Source organism: Cygnus atratus, chromosome 5, assembly GCF_013377495.2.
Source record: "Cygnus atratus isolate AKBS03 ecotype Queensland, Australia chromosome 5, CAtr_DNAZoo_HiC_assembly, whole genome shotgun sequence".
In the NCBI taxonomy this organism is placed as follows: domain Eukaryota; kingdom Metazoa; phylum Chordata; class Aves; order Anseriformes; family Anatidae; genus Cygnus; species Cygnus atratus.
The window spans coordinates 54,401,515-54,418,791 of NC_066366.1; the positions used below are offsets into that span (position 1 = coordinate 54,401,515).

The window sequence follows — 17,277 nt, forward strand, 5'->3', positions numbered from 1 at the left end:
TGAGACTTGGGACAAAGACTGGATTTTAGTGTTTAAAAAAAAAAGATGACCAACAGGCAGTAAAATTGCTAAACTGGCAAAGCAGCATGTTTAGAGCAACAAACAAGACTCTAGCAGTGGGTTCTCTATTTATTTGGCTATGTAGATAGAAGGTAGTAAATGCTAAAGGAAAGAACAGGAGTCCTAAAATAGGAAAGAGATGTGTGAAAATGTAGAAGAACGGTGGTGCACTTAGGTTACTTGTTACTTTAGCAAACAACTCTGTAAAAACCTTTTCATTCAGAAATAGTTTGGACACGTGAATCAGCTAATCCCTGTGATATTTTATGAAATAAGCGTCCTGTAAACTCTGGTGGAGAGTGGAATTATTTTCTAGTTTCTTAATCACCATTAAGAACATCTGATAACTGCTGTTAGCTTGTTCACTGCCTGTTTTTGTAACAGTGCAAATATGGGACCAGGAACCAATCTTTATTCCTGTTGTCTTGTCTGATGTGGGCTAGAAAGGGTAATGTCCCACAAGTAATCGCTCTGGATTTAATGAAATTGTATGGTGACAGCAAGCGTTGTGGGGCCCAAAGCCAGCATGCTGAATCCTCTTGCACAATAAGTGGCACAGTTTGAAAATTGAGACATCGGAGCTTTTCCTGGTAATGGAGATACTAAACTAGTGCAGCTGTATTATTTTTAATTTAGTTGAGATACACTGTAAGCAGTGTGTGAAACTGCAAAACAAATACCATTTTTATCCTAGAGAAATACAAGCATAATAGGACATAGCACACAGATTGCAGTAGGAATATTTTTCAGAATAATTTTCAGCATTTAGAGGTGTTTCCAACTTAAAGTGGCATATTTCTGTTTCTTGTTTCTCTAAGGTAGTTATAACTGCTGAAGCTAAAGAAAATCTTCAATGTTTACTTCCTTAAACAAGCATAGAAAGCTTTCTTTCCAGAAATCCAAGTTCTTATCTTGGAAAATTGCATCTATTTTGTGGAGATTCTAAACCGTTCCGTTAATTGGGTTTGCTCACAGCAAAATAAAATTAAGAAGTGGAGATTTCCTTTCTTTCCCATTTTCTAAAATCATCCATGAAGAGAACAGGTACTGCTACAAAATGGACTTGTCAAGGCTGTCACCCTGTGATAAGAAAATCTGCTGTTTCTAATTTTCTAAACTATTTAAAGTCAGCTTTTTCTGAAGATGCCCATATTGTATTACTGTGATGACATCCGACTATGTTTGTTCATGAAGATTGTGAATAGAATTTTTGTTTATTGCATTCTTAGAAAGATACCAAAATTTTCCCATATATATGCATGCAGTGACACTCATCAGCATGAAGTTATTCACTTACCCATAAAGGGAAACACAGGAATGTGGTAGTTTTTTTTTTTTAAGTTTCTTTTACTGTTCACCCCTTATCTTTTTAAATTCCATTGCTATGTGGATGCCTTCATGTACTGGCCAGACTGGGAGTTCTTTCATGTTTGTGTTGCCCTTTCCTTCCCACGCTATTTTTATTTGTTGGTCATTATTTGATTATATAGTAGATACAGACCTAACTGAATTGTTTCTTGGTCATGTTTTTCTTGAGGCTGGGGGGCAAAAAGGTTGTGGAGTCGAGCATAAATACCAGCTTGACACTTAGATCTTATCGTGCTTCCATACACAGTGAGCATCCCACGCTCTCAGCACTGGGAAGATTGAGGCTAGAGTCTTCAGATGGGTGAGGAGACAGACTGTGCGGATTGTTCAGGGTCAGGCAGAGCCCATACGGTTCTTTCACTGCCCAACTATGTTCAAATACACAATTTCTTCTCAACTTCAATGAGGTCGTAGATGCAAGAAAAAAAGCTTATCCCAAATTCAGTGGTTATCGTATATCCTTAGATGAGGACTGAACTGAAAAAGAAGTTTATTCTAAACAACAAGGTTCTTCTTAAACTCTACCAGGGGATGTAAGTTGTTCTGACTTCTTTGTTTTTCTTTATACAAAACAAAAGTGACAATTTCTGCATTCCTACTTGCTAAACAATGACTTAGTTAACCATTCTTCCTTTCTCCAAAGACATTAATGTGCTGTCTTTTGGTTTTGTCTTTCAGATTTCCATATGTTGTGAAGTACATGCATTTATTTCTGCCTTAAAATTACTGATGCCAATGCTTGCTATGGCATCTGTAGCTTCACCGGTTATATTTAAGGAGTTTTGTCCCTTATATTATCTACTCAATGCCATTCCAACAAAGGTCCAAAAAGGCTTTCGCTCTATTGTGGTATACCTCACAGCGCTTGATACCAATGGAGACTACATTGCAGTGGGGAGCAGCATTGGGATGCTTTATCTCTACTGCAGACATTTAAACCAGATGAAAAAATATAATTTTGAGGTAAATGTGAACTTGTAACTTTGTCCCTTCTAATAAGGCTTTTGTCTGTGCTGAGTTGCTCAGAATTGGGTGACTTTGCAACCGTTTTTTGTCTCTTGATAACTTTGCAAGCTTTCTGTATGTTTTGTTCCAACAGGGGAAATGTGAATCTATTACTTTTGTAAAGCTCTTGAGTTGTTTTGATGATCTAGTTGCTGTTGGTACAGCCTCCGGTCGGGTTGCAGTTTTTCAGCTTGTGTCGTCATTGCCTGGGAGAAACAAACAGGTAAAGCTTTGTATTTGTCTACACTTCTGTGAGCTTTAGTATGGTGAATCCTAGTAGAGCATTATGGGGGTTCTTTGTGATAGTGAAAATGAGAGAATTTTGCCTGATGAAGTGTCTGCAAATATGTTTCAGGATTCGTATGTTAAGCTTATAAAAGCAATAATCTTAAAACATTTTTATCATTACAAAAGATATTTAACCAAAAACTCTTCTGAGGAATTCCTCATTTGTAATAACTGGTTGAGCTACTTGGTGGTGGGTGTTGCTGTTTTTTAAACAGAAATTAGAACGACCAGCATTTTTTACTTGATCTCTTATTTATCAGTCCAAGTCACTGAATAGGCTTTGTGTCTGTTTTTCCTTCCTTTCATTCTTGTGTTGCTTTTGTATTGTTTTACAGCTTCGGAGATTTGATGTTGCTGGTATCCACAAAAGTAGCATTACAGCTTTAGCTTGGAGTCCCAATGGAATGAAGTTATTTTCTGGAGATGACAAAGGGAAGATTGTCTACTCTGCCCTAGACCTAGACCAGGTAAATACTTATTTTAGACATCTTAATTCCAATTTACAGATTTCTGAAAAAAAAAATACTTTTGTGTTTAAATATTTAGCAGTTAGTTTAATTGTTTACTGTCATGTAGTTAATTGGCTTTTTTTACTCAGGTGCATGTACCCATAGCTAGGTGTGTGTATACCCGGTACGTTGACCGTTGGAAATCCTTCACATCAGCTTTAAAAGTGATTCTTCCAATTTTATTAAATTTATTTCTGAAATAACTATACACATTTTTCTTCAGATTTCAGCCAGTATTTTCTCCTTGTTAATTTGGAAGGGGTACACTCACATGATGCAAGGTTGCTGATTTGCTGATTCACTGCAGTTGAAGTACTTTTTTCTGAATTGTTCATCATCTCAATGTAGAGTGTAGAATGAAAATATGATTGAGTTCTACTGGGTGGCTCTAGCATGTTACCAGTAAATGGAATTTTTCTAATGGCTGGTGAATTAATTCAGACCTGGGACATCAACAAAACAAGTAGTAATTCGTTTTTATGTAAGTGAGGAAGAGTCTAAACAGCAGTCATCCTGATTTATCTGATTGTTGGATGATGCATGGCTGATTTGACAGAAGGCTTTAATGTCACCGCATGTAACAACTGTCTCAGCATCCTGTGGCCTGGTAGTGGAAAAGAAGGAAGAAAATACGCGGTCTAGGGTTTCTGTTAAGTTCAAGTGAGATGTGTTAGCTAAATTCCCAGAGAAATTGAATTTCATAGTGTGCAACTGCTGGCCTGCACAATCTGACTCCCCCTTGAATGCATTAAGGAATTTCACATTCAGTAAGTGAACTTCACAGAACAGTAGTTGTTCTGAACAGCTTTTTCATAGCTTGCTTGCTTGTTTGTTTTCGCCTTCTTGGGCATATTTATTTCTTTAAAGTGTTAGTTTAAAGTGTCATATATTTTTAGAAAGGTTGACTCTTGTTAATTTCATGTATCTTTTAAAGGGTATTTGCAACTCTAGCCTTGTGTTGGAAGAGCCATCTTCGATCGTCCAGTTGGATTACAACCAGAAAGTGCTGCTTGTCTCGACTTTACAACGAACTGTACTTTTCTACACAGAAGAGAAATCTGTCAAGCAAGTTGGAACACAGCCCAGAAAAAAGTAACCTTCATAAAATCTTGATGCAGGCACATCAGTTAATTCTAGCTTTTCAGAGTGGATTACAGAAAGGGTGATCTAAGCAGTGAAATTAATACAACGCAGCAGTCCACTCATAAAAAGTGCAGTTACAGTAGCTATGTATGCTCAAACATGAAATGACAATTCTACTTACTTAAAAAGTATATAGTTGCAAATATGTTACAATCTTACTTTCAGGGTACTCTTATGCAAAAATATTTACATTTTTTTTCTGTTTGTTTAAACTGGAAGCACTGCTAAACTTCATCTGCGGTCCATTACTGTTTACTGTGACTTGGTGTGAGCGAGCATTGTAAGCCAGTCCTTCTCATGGGTGATGTATTAGCTAATGCAGTCAGCATCTTAATTATTTTTAAACACCGAAGTGAATTGAAAGAGAAGGTGTATAGTAAGCACTTAAAGTTGACTTGCAGGCTAGGAACTTCTTGTATGACCTTCTGGCATCTTTTATTGTGTAATTGCTCTGGGATATGCAGGAAGAGAGCACTGTCTTAGAACAGCATGACTGACTATATCTGGAAGCGTTGGAAATTGACTCTTGAAAGAAGGTTTATAATGTATGTTTCAGGCATGTGAACAGTAAAGGAACACCAAGGACCACCCTTTCTTATATACGAGGGTTTTTCTTGGGTGATAGTAACAGTGTTTTTATGCACGAGGGACGAAGATTTTAACAGCTGAGATTGAGATCTGCTCCTTGCAAATAGAGGTTATCAATTTCTTAATATTATTTAGTAGTTTTCTGCTTGTTTTTATCAGTTCTCAGAGAAGAATAACTGCATGGTAGAATCTTATTACTAAGATGGACAAAGTTGTGTTATAGCTGTGAGTCGTGTTAGGAGGAGGCATTTAACTTGTCTAATAGGTGTGATGTCTGACACCTGAAGCTGAGGGAAAACTTGTTATCTGGAAGCAGTGTTCTTGGTGTACTGAAACCAAATCTGTATTTCAGATGTTGACTGGATACTTTAATTGAAGCACAAAACTTTTTAATTTTGACAACCTGTAGTTTTAAATTTGTGACATTAGTTTTAAAATCTGTTTCTAAGTTGTGTATATAGCTTTTTTAATATGTTCCCGTTTTTGCATTTTAGCAGTGGCAAATTTGGAGCATGTTTTATACCTGGCCTATGTAAACAGACTGATTTGACGCTATTTGCTGCCAGACCTGGACTTCGCCTCTGGAAGTCTGATGTTCATGGAACTGTTCAGGCCACATTTATATTGAAAGATGTATTTGCTGGAGGAATAAACACTTTTGAATTGTATCCACGTTTGGAAACATTCAGCAGAGGAAGTTATAGCTCCCCAGAAAAACAACTTGGGCTTGTTTCATGCTTTTTCCGAGAAGGATGGGTGCTGACCTGGAATGAATACAGCATCTATTTATTAGACACTGTGAACCAGGTAGGCACTTGTGGGTGCATATTCTGTTTCTTACCTGTTTTTCTTCGTTCTGTGTTGTGAGACTTTGGGTTATCCATTACACTTCTGTGATATAAACTCATATTTAAACCTAAAAAAGAAGACTTTTTTTTTCTTTTTGAAAAAGTAAGTACTAAAAAATTAGTATGGTGGTTCTTTTCTGCCACCAAATTTTAAATTGTTTAAGTAATTGATTACTGCTAGTTCAGACAGAGGAAATTAATAGGCCAATGACATTTCACAGAATGGAAATTACTATAAAAATTGAGCTAGCTGCATCAGGACTGAGAGGTACTTGCCTGTTTTGCTATTTTCTTTCTTTTTGATAGCATCCTTGTTCTGTAACTGTCAATTAAATTCCAGTGAATAATTTACAATTGTTAAGAGCCTAATCTTGTCCAACCAGCAGATTAACCTGATGCCATTTATCTCTTTCTTTGTTGATTTTTTTATAGGCTTTGATTGGTGGCTTGGAAGGATATGGTGATATTGTGTCTGTGTCCTGCACGAACAATGAGATTTTTCTCTTAAAGGGAGACAGAGACATAATAAGAATTTCAAGTAGACCAGAAGGACTGTCATCAATAGGTTTGTACAGATTAGCAAACTTTAGTATGTGCCTCATGGAATGTGGTGTCTATCATAACTTTGTGGGGTTTGTTTGTTTGGCCTTTAATACTGAAAAAAACCCACCTTCTAGGTTACTGCAAAAACCTACCATCTTCTGTGGAATTACTTATCTGTTTCTGCAAATTATATTTAGAGCTGTCATTTTTACCTGGTCATCTGAGATTTTGTTTTGGCTGCAACAAGAATGGGGGCATTAAGAAATTATAGTTCCGTTTTTTGAGAGTTGATCGACATTATCCTAGCCAGGCATCTCTAATCTGTGCATTTTAGGCCATATCCTAAGCAATGTTACTGAAACAATCTGCATTCATGATGATAGTTATCTATTTATTGTCAGTCTCAGTTGTTTGGGTTGGAGATACCTGCGTATGTTGATTCCTGGGTATCTATGATACGTTTCAGGTATGTTGATACCTGCGTGTGTATGATGTCACCTGTCATCGCTCATATTCCAGAGGAAGTCTCAGCTTTCCCAGCAATGAATAAGAAAGAACTGGCAAAACACCCAAAGAACATTCACTAAATCTCCAAAAATAATCTGAGGGTTTATTTTCTTTGTTGCCATCTGAGTTCAGCATCTGTGTCGCTAGAACTCTGTAAAAGGGATTAGTAATACTTCCTTAATGATGATGCTGACTGATTTCTCCTCATACAATATTGTAAACACCATTACCCAGCATATTACAGTCACAAAAGGACTATTTATGCACTTTAAAAACTCCATCTTAGTTCTGCATTAACAAAATAGCAGCAAAAAAAGCTATGAAGTTTCACTGAATGCTAGAGGACTTAAACTGTTTTATCTTTGCACTTAGCAAAAGCTTTTGTCATTCAAATAGATCTTTACTCACAAACTTTTAGAAGGTGTTTACTATTTTATTCTTAACTTCCAAGTATAGTTTAAAAGGAGTCTTCTTGAAATGTGTTTTCTTCTAATTACCACAGTGGCTTATCTGGTCTTTTGTGTGTGTGCACGCGTGCAAGATACTGAATGTTTGAAGAAACTGAGCACACACAAGGTGGTACTTCAGTATATAACACTGCTGGGTCTTTCCAGCTACAGACCTGTACAGTTCTCTGTACATAAGTGTAAAGGCAGAATTTTACTATTATAGGCTTGATACAGGCTTTGGGGAATTGATTTTTCTAAAATGATTTTATTTAGATTTACTTGCATGAAATTGTATATATATTTGAAATGTGCATTTAGAGTATTTTCCATAGGATAAAGTTTCTTTTCTCTGAACGCTCTCCAAGAACTATGCTGTTACTCACTTGACACCTTAGTATTTATACTTTTATTTTTCTTTTGGTCAGTTTCAGATGTGAATTCCAAAGTGCTGAATCCTTTAACAGATACGAGTCCTAATTTGCTGACCCCGTTATCAGTAGTTGCATCTGTATCATCTAGCCCTTCAGTGGAAACAGATAAAAAAAGGGTTACTTCCCCTTCAGGTATTGGTGATAAGAATGACTCTTATTCTTTAGCGAAAGATAATCTGGAAACTCCAACGCTATTGGAAAAAAGCTTTGATAGAGTGGGAGACTTGAGCAATGAAACAAGAAAAAGGGGCTGCTCTGTAGCAAGCGAGTCAAGAAGCAGGAGCAGCTCAGTAAACTCTGTGGACAGTGGCTCTAGTTTTATGATATGTGCAGACTCAGAAGCTCAGAGGGAGTGTCATCTTTCCTCACAACGGTTCAGCACTATCAGCTCTGAAGATTTTGATCAAGAACTCATTGTAAAGCCCATTAAAGTGAAAAAGAAAAAGAAGAAGAGACAAGGTAAGTCTAGCAGAACTTTGCCCACCATTGGTCATTTATTAGAACGTGTCACATTTGATAATTTCAGACTGTGTGTGTTTGATGTGCTTTGTGTATATTGTCACATGGAATCCAAAACTCTTGTTATTGGAGTGATGGAGTGATTGTGGTGGTTATATGGAGTGATTTGGAGTGATTGTGGCGGGCCTTTTATGTTTAAGATGAAGGCCTGTTTTGAAAGCAATGAGTTGATTATATATTTCTTTTTAGATTATTTCTTTTATTCCTTTAAACTTACTTTGTGTAAATATGCTTCATGTTCTAAATAAACTACGGGTTAATGGTAATACACGGTGTGCTCTGCTTACAGTTTTATGTTGGAATTGTGTAATATCTATTCATCCTAGTTAAAGTATATGGCAGTGTCTTTCTTAGACATGTTTTTTAGTTTATTAAAATAGTGTGTGTGTACTTAGTTATTCTAACTTTATCTTTTTGGTGTTATACTTTTAAAATGTTTTGCTGTTAAGACTTGTTTGGTTTTATGTGCATCACTTAGTGTCGAAGTGAAAAAAAATCAGTTTGTCAAAATGTAGATTTAAGTCTATTCTTATCCCAATGATAAAAATATTTAATGGCTCTTACTAATACGATCCCTCCCCCCTCCTTTTTGTTTTTGATGAGAGCAGAAAGTGGGACCAAAAGAAACCATGGCTCTCTGGAAGGTACGCCAAGTTACGAGCGTCAGCTTTCTGGTGACAGTCCACATTCGTTGACTGCAGATTCATTTTCCATGACATCTAGCCTAATGAGTGGCAGCATTGATCATTTGAGTACTGGGTCTCCAGATCAGGAAAGCATGTTCAGTGTGGAGTCCCATACAATCTTGCAAGAAGATAATGGCTCAGAAACCTTCAGTGTCCTACAGTCTCCTGAATCTGCAACTGAGCTAATTCATGAAGAAAATGGAGATACAGTTAATGTCCAGAAACTTCCAAACAGTGACAGTGGCATGGGTACATCAACGGTTATAGATACGTTGACATCTGTCTCCCCTCTAATTGTCACAGAAGACTTGACAAACAGTGTTGATACTGAAAATAATCGTAGTGTGCTTTCTGCAAGCAATGAATGCTGTCTTGGAAAGCCGAGCCAAGAAGGTCAGGATTTTAGTGCATTGTGTAAAATAGATGAAAATTTAGATAAAATGAATCTGCAGGATACTGAAAAGCCTTTTGAAGAGCCAGACCGTACAGACCAAATGGTTTTGGAATCTAACAGTGTACTTGGTATTCAGACATCACTGCCACCAAAGGAAAGTGATGAAACTGGTAGCGAAGACCAACAGCAATATTCTCTAATACGCAGTGCTCTGTCAGATCCTTCTGTTCTCCACTTTGACATCTCTAAAGATACTGATTCAGAGAACACTTCACTTTCTGGATGGAATTTTGAAAGTGCAATCAAAGCTAAATCTAGTACTAGCACTGCTGAATGGGTAACAAACACTCCTGAAAGTAAGACAGAGAAATCTGCCTCAAGTGATGAAGAGGAGGATATTTATGGACATGGATTGCCGTATTCATCCTCGGAGACTAGCATGCCTGAAGTTGGTGCTGAGCCTGGTTCCCAGGATGTGTCCAGGATAAGCCTAGATGAAACGGTGCTGTTAAAATCTGATCAGGTATGTGTTTCCAATTTAGTTGAAATATTTAAAACCTCAGCATTTTAAAAGAAACGTGTGTAACTACGATCCTTTACTTCCTCAGGGGAGCAATTTTCTTCTCACTTAACAAGTAAAACATAAAGCAAAAGCAGCAATATGTGTTTTAACTCTTATGAAATGTGATATATCAGACTTCAGAATGGTTGATGTGTCCTTACAAGGTGAAGATGCTGTATTGGTTGTAAGGCCTATTTAGCGTGAACATTATTATGATTTACAATTTGACAAAAATGTTGTCGTAAACCCATTCGTTAGAGAGTGAAAAGTAAAAACCAAGTCGTGCTCAAAGGCTGTTCCTTGTTTGGGTCTCCAGTAGCCCAAATCCTATAAGATAATTCTTCTGACTTCCACAAATTTCGCTAGGAATTAATGCTGGTTATCTCACATGGAGGGTCTCTGGTTAAGGTTAGTTTTACCTGTAAGTACTCAGAATGAGGATTAGTCTTCCTTTGTGTCCTAGACAATTAGTGCTATTTTAAATATTGGGGTTTTTCCCTTTTTCTGTTACCCTTCTTTCCTTTGTTGTTACTTTGTAGTGTAAAAGTTGCCAGAAATAGGAATTTTTATATAGTATTTATTTTCTATAGTCCAAGATTAACTATAAAATCCAAAAAATTGGCAGAAAACACTGCTGGGAGTTTTAGCAGAGGTCTTGAGAAGGAAATAGTTGTTTTATTTTTTTCTTTATTTTGTTTGTTTTAAATCTTTTACAGTCGTGTTGAGATCAACAAATATTTGTTGAGAAAGGTTGGGCTGCAGTTATTACTAAATAGGATGCTATCAACTCAAAACTCCAAGTGTAGAAGACTTTCAGTTTTGAGTTGTCATATTCTGAGATTGTGGAATGTTTAGGAAAGCTCTATAGGTGCCTTCATTATAGGTCATGTATACACTGCTTGGGTACGCCTAATGCGAGCTATCAAAATTCAAGATAGCAGTTTGTAAACCAGATTTCCATAATATTTGGGTCCTGTACCATACAAACAAAATTGTGTTAGTTATTTAGCTGTCTCCAAAACAGTTATCTTGTTCCCTTTGCTAATCACTTCATAGACAATAAATAATTTCATGGACTAAAGAGAGATTGTACATTTTTATGCATTTCTTTTTGCATCTGCCACTCACTTTAAATACACGTTCTTTAATTATTAAGAGAAGATTTTTCACTTTCTGGAGGTAGGTAACAGCGTAGTTTTCTCGTTTTGCTAAAAATTTTGTTCTAACAGTCATAGTTTGCAGTACATAATATCTTAGAGAACACTGACAAATGTAGTTTATTTTACCCAAGGCATTTATGTGTTGATTAAGAATATAAGAGCTTTAAGTTTAGCTTTTTTTTTTTTTAAAAAATCAAGAATTATGGCAGCTGCTTATGCTTACGTAGCCGTTTTTTTGTGCAATTTGAAGACACCTGTCACTGTTCTGACTCTACAGTTTTTAGTTTGCAGAGAGCTGGATGGGATACTCTGGCCCTGGCTATGGCATCCTGAGCCTGGCCGTCTCGGAAAAGTATATTTGGTGCCTGGACTACAGAGGCAGCCTGTATTGCAGTGCTCTCCCGTCTGCTGGACTGCGGTGGCAAAAGTTTGAAGATGGTGTCCAGCAGGTGGCAGTTTCCCCCTCAGGTTGGTAGGCTTCTATTTCACAGTAACCTCATAAATATAAAACTTTCATAGACTTGGACATTCTCTTTGCTTTTTTATTTTTGATTAGATGCAGGAAAAAAAAAGTCATACGATGTGATTGCATCTCCAGTACATCTGGGTATCATGCTATTTTCGGTGGCTGTCTTCTAACAAGTTCACATTGCACTTTGTGAAGTTGTCAATGTGCAGCTAACTGATTGAGGTGAACCACAGGAGTAGTTCAGTGATAGGTGAAGATGAATCAAGAAGTCCTCATCTTGGTTTTTGATACAGAACTACTTACGATTCCCAGACTTATTTATTTTTATTTTTTTGCAAATACAGAATTCTTTTTGTTTTTGCCTTTTTTTGTTTTCTTGAGTTTCAAAAATCAAACAAACAAAATACCTTGGTTCATTTGTTTATGAGTTTATTCTGGGTTGTGTGTTGTTTTTTTTTGGAGTGAAGATTATGTTGGATAAATGGGTTTGGGAGATTAACTTGCTTCATTTTTTGTCCATTCAGATTGCTTCAGGACTGGTGTGAAAATAGAAGTTTCTAAACTTAGTCTCTGGCTCTGCCTCTACTTTTCTTCCACTGTCATCTCTTAAAAATGCATTAATCTTCACTTCTCTCTGTGTAGGGGAAGATTTTCTGTCTGGTTTAAGAAGAAGGGTTTTACTTGATCTGTAGCTGAGCTTTGTGATGGACAAAAATATAAGAGTAGTTGTATTAGAGTTGTATTAGGTCAGATGAGAGATTCATCCACTCAGTATCTTGTCTTTAACAGTGGTCAAAAGCGGATGCCTGCACGAAAGTGAGCTAACACGTCTGACGCTTGCCCGCAGGAATTTCAGACTGCAATCGTTGGTGGCTCAATGTTTTCTCTGCATTTATTTTCCCCTTAGTTCCAGGAATTTACCCAATTTTTCCTTGAGCCCATGTAGATTGCTAGAATTCACAGTTTTGAAACTGGGTATGTTTACACAAGAGCATATTAACCACAAAGGTCAAAAGGAAATGAAATGCTACTTTGAGGAATTATTCAAAGGCAGTTAATGTGAAGGTATGTTTCTCTGATATGAACCAGCGCGGTTGCTAATCAGCAGTTAAATTTGGAATTCCATATGGTTTTCTTCTTCTGAGCTATCTTTGCTAATTGGAGTCAGGGGAAAAAGTTCTGAAGGCGGAGTAGTGTTTGAGTTGTGTTTGCTTGTGACATGCTGAGCAGTGAACAGGTGATAGAAACGCCCAGTGGTGTGCGGAACAGCGTACCTGTTCAGCTGGTTGTCATTCACAACTGGTCCACCAAAGTTAGCATTTAGAATATTAACACTAATAGTATTTGTAAAAGGTGAAAGTACTGCAACATCCTCTTTTCCTTTATGTACTCTTTAAAAAATCATTAAGTATGATGTTTATGAAAGGATTTGTCACAGGTATTGTGAATGAGTAGGTGTACTGAGGATAACCCAAACTAATACGGAGGCAAGCCGTGAACTTAAGTCTCTTAACAGTGGGCTCATTTCACCCTTATGTGAACTTGTTTTGTTAGTTTTCAATGTGTAACTAGGGAGAAGTGATTTATTTGCATTTAAACGCTTAAAAATCACACATACTCTGAATGGTAAATGCATTTCAGAAATTCCTACAGAAGTTGGCCAGTTCTGTTCTTGCCTTTAAAAAAAAAAAAAAAAGTAAGAGTTTTTAGACTGTGCGTTTTTGTTTAATGGTACTGGTTTACCTTATTTTCCCCTCACATTCGTATAGGTGTAGGTAGGACAAGACAGCTGTCTCTGTTATAGTAATTGCTTAGAGGTAGTATGTTCTTTCCTAATTTCTTAATAATTTTCTTAATTAATACAGGGGCACTTCTCTGGAAGATTGAACAGAAGACTAACAAAGCATTTGCTTGTGGAAAAGTAACTATAAAAGGAAAACGCCACTGGTATGAGGCTTTACCCCAGGCTGTATTTGTAGCCTTAAGTGATGACACTGCCTGGATCATCAGAACAAATGGAGATTTGTATTTGCAAACAGGTACTTAAATTGCAACCTCTTTCAGTTTTTGCGAGCTAAAATATTAGAATTTAAGTCTTTTGAGTGATCACAATTGGTTTTAAAATTTTATCTGAAGCCTAAGCATAGGAAAACACTTTTATATTGAGAAATGTTTGGAAACAGTCTTTTGGAACTTTTTTTTTTTGGAACTTTTGGAAAGTTTGGAAACAGAGATTTTATATTAAATTGGCATGCTGAAGAAGCCAGTTCATGGTCACTTAACAAAAAAAAAAAAGGTGTACATACAGTATTTATGACATGGGAAGAACATGGGATGGATGCAGATAAATGTAAAAAGGATTGCAGAAAATATTGGAATAATATCCTTGCAGTGAAAATGGCACGGTGTGCTAAGACAACTGAACCTCGAGTGGGTTTTTGCTTGAAAGATTTTAACGGAGTTTTAAGAAGGAACTGGAAAGGAGATGGGATAGTATGTGGCTGTTCAGAAGAAATTCAGGTATAGGAAGCAGTGTAAAAGAAAGCAAAAGCAATTTGTTTTGAAAAGAATAGATTTGTTGGAGGTAAAATTTACCACTTGACAATGAAAGGAAGGTAATATATGGAAGACAAAAATGGATTCTGAAGTATAGGCAAGTGATATGTATTTTATTTGACAGAGAGAAAGCAAAGCCAACGGAGGAATGGAACAGGCTAGGGATCAGCAGTCTCTACAGCTGCTTTGTCACTGGATATGAATGGGCAAGGACCAGAGAAAGGGATATTACAGTGGCAACTTTGAAGTGATGGCCTTAGCTTTATCTGCTTCAGTGAATAGAAGAGGATGCATTTGAAGGTGTTAATGTGGAGAGTGTTGGCTAGAAGCAAGCAGCTAGAGAGAAGCCTATTTCTAGGATGTAGCTCCAGTTTATGGAGCTAAGTTAGAAGAGTATCAAAAACCCTTGGGCATGCAGACTTTGCACAGAGAGCTGAGTTGATAAGGAGAAATTACAAATAACGTGATGAAGAAATTACTGTACAAGTAGGAGGAAGATAGGGATAAGGGATAACAACAAAAAAACCCAAACATTCAAACAGGAAAATATTTCAGAGTGGCTATAAAAATTCTTATATATCTTCCATTTATTTTGATACTCTAATCTCTCTTGTAGAGTTACTTGCTCTAGTGTCACATAAAAATTATTCATGATGAAGAAAGCTGTTTGACTAGATAGCATTGTTTCAAAAACATTTTGCTCTTAAATTATTTTCTTTGAATAAGTTTAGTACTTACAGAGAAATCAAGGCCACGTACATTGCCAACAAGCATGGCTAGTGGTGATAGAGAGTGAACTTGATGCCAGTCACATAGGGCTCCGTGGAAGTTTGAATCAATATTTTTTTCTTTCCTGTGGTAGATTGGATTGATGGCATCAGCTTGCATTCTGCTGTTCTTAGGCTTCTAAATTTGTCGTTGATGCCAAAAATAAATTCTCAGTATGTCTTGTTAATGTGAGGCAACCGGTGGTGGTTGTTTCTTCAGGATCTCTTCATTTCCTAGACCACCACCCTATCTAACGAGTGTTCTCAAAGGTTTGAAACTGAGCAGTCGTCTTGTTGTCAGTCTAGAATATCGTACAGATGAGTTTGTTCAGACTTGCTTAGAAGCATGAGAAGATTAAACAAAAGCTCTGCCTCCTAAGGTGTTTCACATACAAGCGTGTAAATCAATCTTCAGTGTAACTGTGAAGGAGACACCTGTTCCTCCAGATGATGTATATAAATATATGTAACCTACCAGAACCTCCCACCTCCTTGCAGTGCTCCATGCTGTGGCATGCTCTTTTGTAATTGCTCAGCTGCCTCTATTCAGATCAGGTTCTCTCTCCCTGGCATGTTCTGGGCAAAGATTCTTGCATTATTGTCTTTAATGCTTCTGTAAAGTCTAATACGTGTTTTATAAATGGAGATCCCCAATATTGTCACTAGAGGGAGAAAAGGAACAGAAATGACAGCACAGAACTTGTGGGCTCTGCAAGATGTTGAAGGATAATGCGGTGTTTTATTTCTTAGTATATAAATTCAACTGTATTAGAGGAAATGATTAATAGTTCATGGAAAGAACAGTCTATTAAGAAAATAGTGAGAAGTGTTACCATGTCAGAGAGATTTCCTCTCCGCCTCTTTTTTTTTTTCTTTTTTGTTGGGTAGCTCTTTCTCTTTTCCTTTAGTTGCAAAAAGCCAAACATTTTTTAAAAAATCCTCCTTTTTCTGATTTCTAGGCCTGAGTGTGGATCGTCCTTGTGCCAGAGCAGTAAAGGTTGATTGCCCTTATCCACTGTCGCAGGTTACCTCCAGAAATAACGTTGTATGGGCACTGAGTGAGCAACGGGCCCTGCTATACCGGGAGGGAGTACGCAGCTTTTGTCCTGAAGGAGAGCAGTGGAAGAGCGATATTGTCAGGTAATGACACTGTAGCAGAACAGCATCGTAACTGGAATGCAATGCACTGTTTTCAGCACAGGAACTCGTTGATATTTACAAATTTATTACTTGAACTTTTTCTGGAGTGTGTGTGTGTATATATATGTGCGTGTATATATTACGTATAATTTCCTTTAGTCTTTGTCCAGACATACCCGGAGTAACTGGTGTTTTTCTGTCTGATGAATGAGTGTTAAGTAGAGAAAGAAATTGCTGTGAACAGAAGTGATAATGCAGTTAAAAGCAAGTTTAAGAAAGTGAGAACAGTGCTTAAAAGACCTTTAATAATGTATATTAATATGACTGTTTTGATTAAATACTATTTCTTTAATCTCTGCTGTAATGGCTTTAAAGGGCTCTATATTTGAGTGATTTTTTTCCCTGAGACTAAATCTCAGCATTTTCTCGTTCATTTGCACACAGCTGAATAATACTTTTATACTTCCCAGTCACAGATTTTTATAGATATTCTGGGTATTTGCTATTTAGCTTTGTAGTTGGTCCTGTTCTTGCAGTAGTTAGTTTGTGATAAAGTTAAAAGCAACAAGTGTTTACTGCTGGCTTCAAGAATCTGGAATATATAGTCTCTTGTGACATCAGCCCGAAGTGAGTATAGGAAGAAATTCCAGTCATACAGAACTGCAGTCATATGATTTTTATTTTCTACTGAACATCCTGTTGTGAAGTTCCAACTTGCATTACCTCCCAATCTGGTATTTGGCTCTTGAAAAGACTCGGGGAATGTGCAGAGTATTGTTCAAATCTGAAATTTGCATGTCATTTAGTCAATTTGTTTAATGAAAATATTTGTTTGACCTACACCTTAGGTATGCTTAATGTTCTTGGGCTTTGTACTAAAGTTGTAGAAAGCAATCCATATTTGTTTTTAAGTTCTCAAGAAAAGTTCTCTGATAGAAATAGCGTTGTTGCCTACTTCTTAAATGCCTGATAAGATCATCTGATCCTGTTGGCTTTCTGAGCTTAAAAATGATTTACTTATACAGGAAGCATATAGTCAGACTCAACATTCATCTTTGCCATGTAGCTAGGTTCAGTTTTCTATTTATGGTGCCTGAGCTGCTAATATTGTTCTCAGAATAGGGCAAGAAAATTGAAGAAAATGTACTTATGAAACTGATTTACCAAAAACTTATGCTATTTGTTTCTTATTTACTGAACAAATTAGTTTTTATTTAGTTTTATTATTATGTTTCATAGTTTCAAATCTTGAATGATCTTTGAAGGCCTTGTTTTTTTTGCATGG

General features: G+C 36.7%; 1 protein-coding gene across 2 annotated transcripts in view; it reads left to right on the top strand.

The window, feature by feature from the left end:
* TECPR2 (tectonin beta-propeller repeat containing 2) overlaps positions 1 to 17,277 on the top strand; it is a 41,732-nt gene that overhangs the window by 2,781 nt on the left and 21,674 nt on the right. For both annotated transcript variants that reach the window (XM_035551144.2, XM_050710819.1), the window contains 11 exons: positions 2,107 to 2,391; positions 2,528 to 2,656; positions 3,057 to 3,188; positions 4,165 to 4,322; positions 5,456 to 5,768; positions 6,242 to 6,374; positions 7,734 to 8,198; positions 8,867 to 9,861; positions 11,345 to 11,528; positions 13,395 to 13,568; positions 15,812 to 15,992. In XM_035551144.2, the coding sequence (XP_035407037.1) occupies positions 2,158 to 2,391; positions 2,528 to 2,656; positions 3,057 to 3,188; positions 4,165 to 4,322; positions 5,456 to 5,768; positions 6,242 to 6,374; positions 7,734 to 8,198; positions 8,867 to 9,861; positions 11,345 to 11,528; positions 13,395 to 13,568; positions 15,812 to 15,992 (3,098 nt within the window). In that variant the 5' untranslated portion in view covers positions 2,107 to 2,157. The remainder of the gene's footprint in view (positions 1 to 2,106; positions 2,392 to 2,527; positions 2,657 to 3,056; positions 3,189 to 4,164; positions 4,323 to 5,455; positions 5,769 to 6,241; positions 6,375 to 7,733; positions 8,199 to 8,866; positions 9,862 to 11,344; positions 11,529 to 13,394; positions 13,569 to 15,811; positions 15,993 to 17,277) is intronic.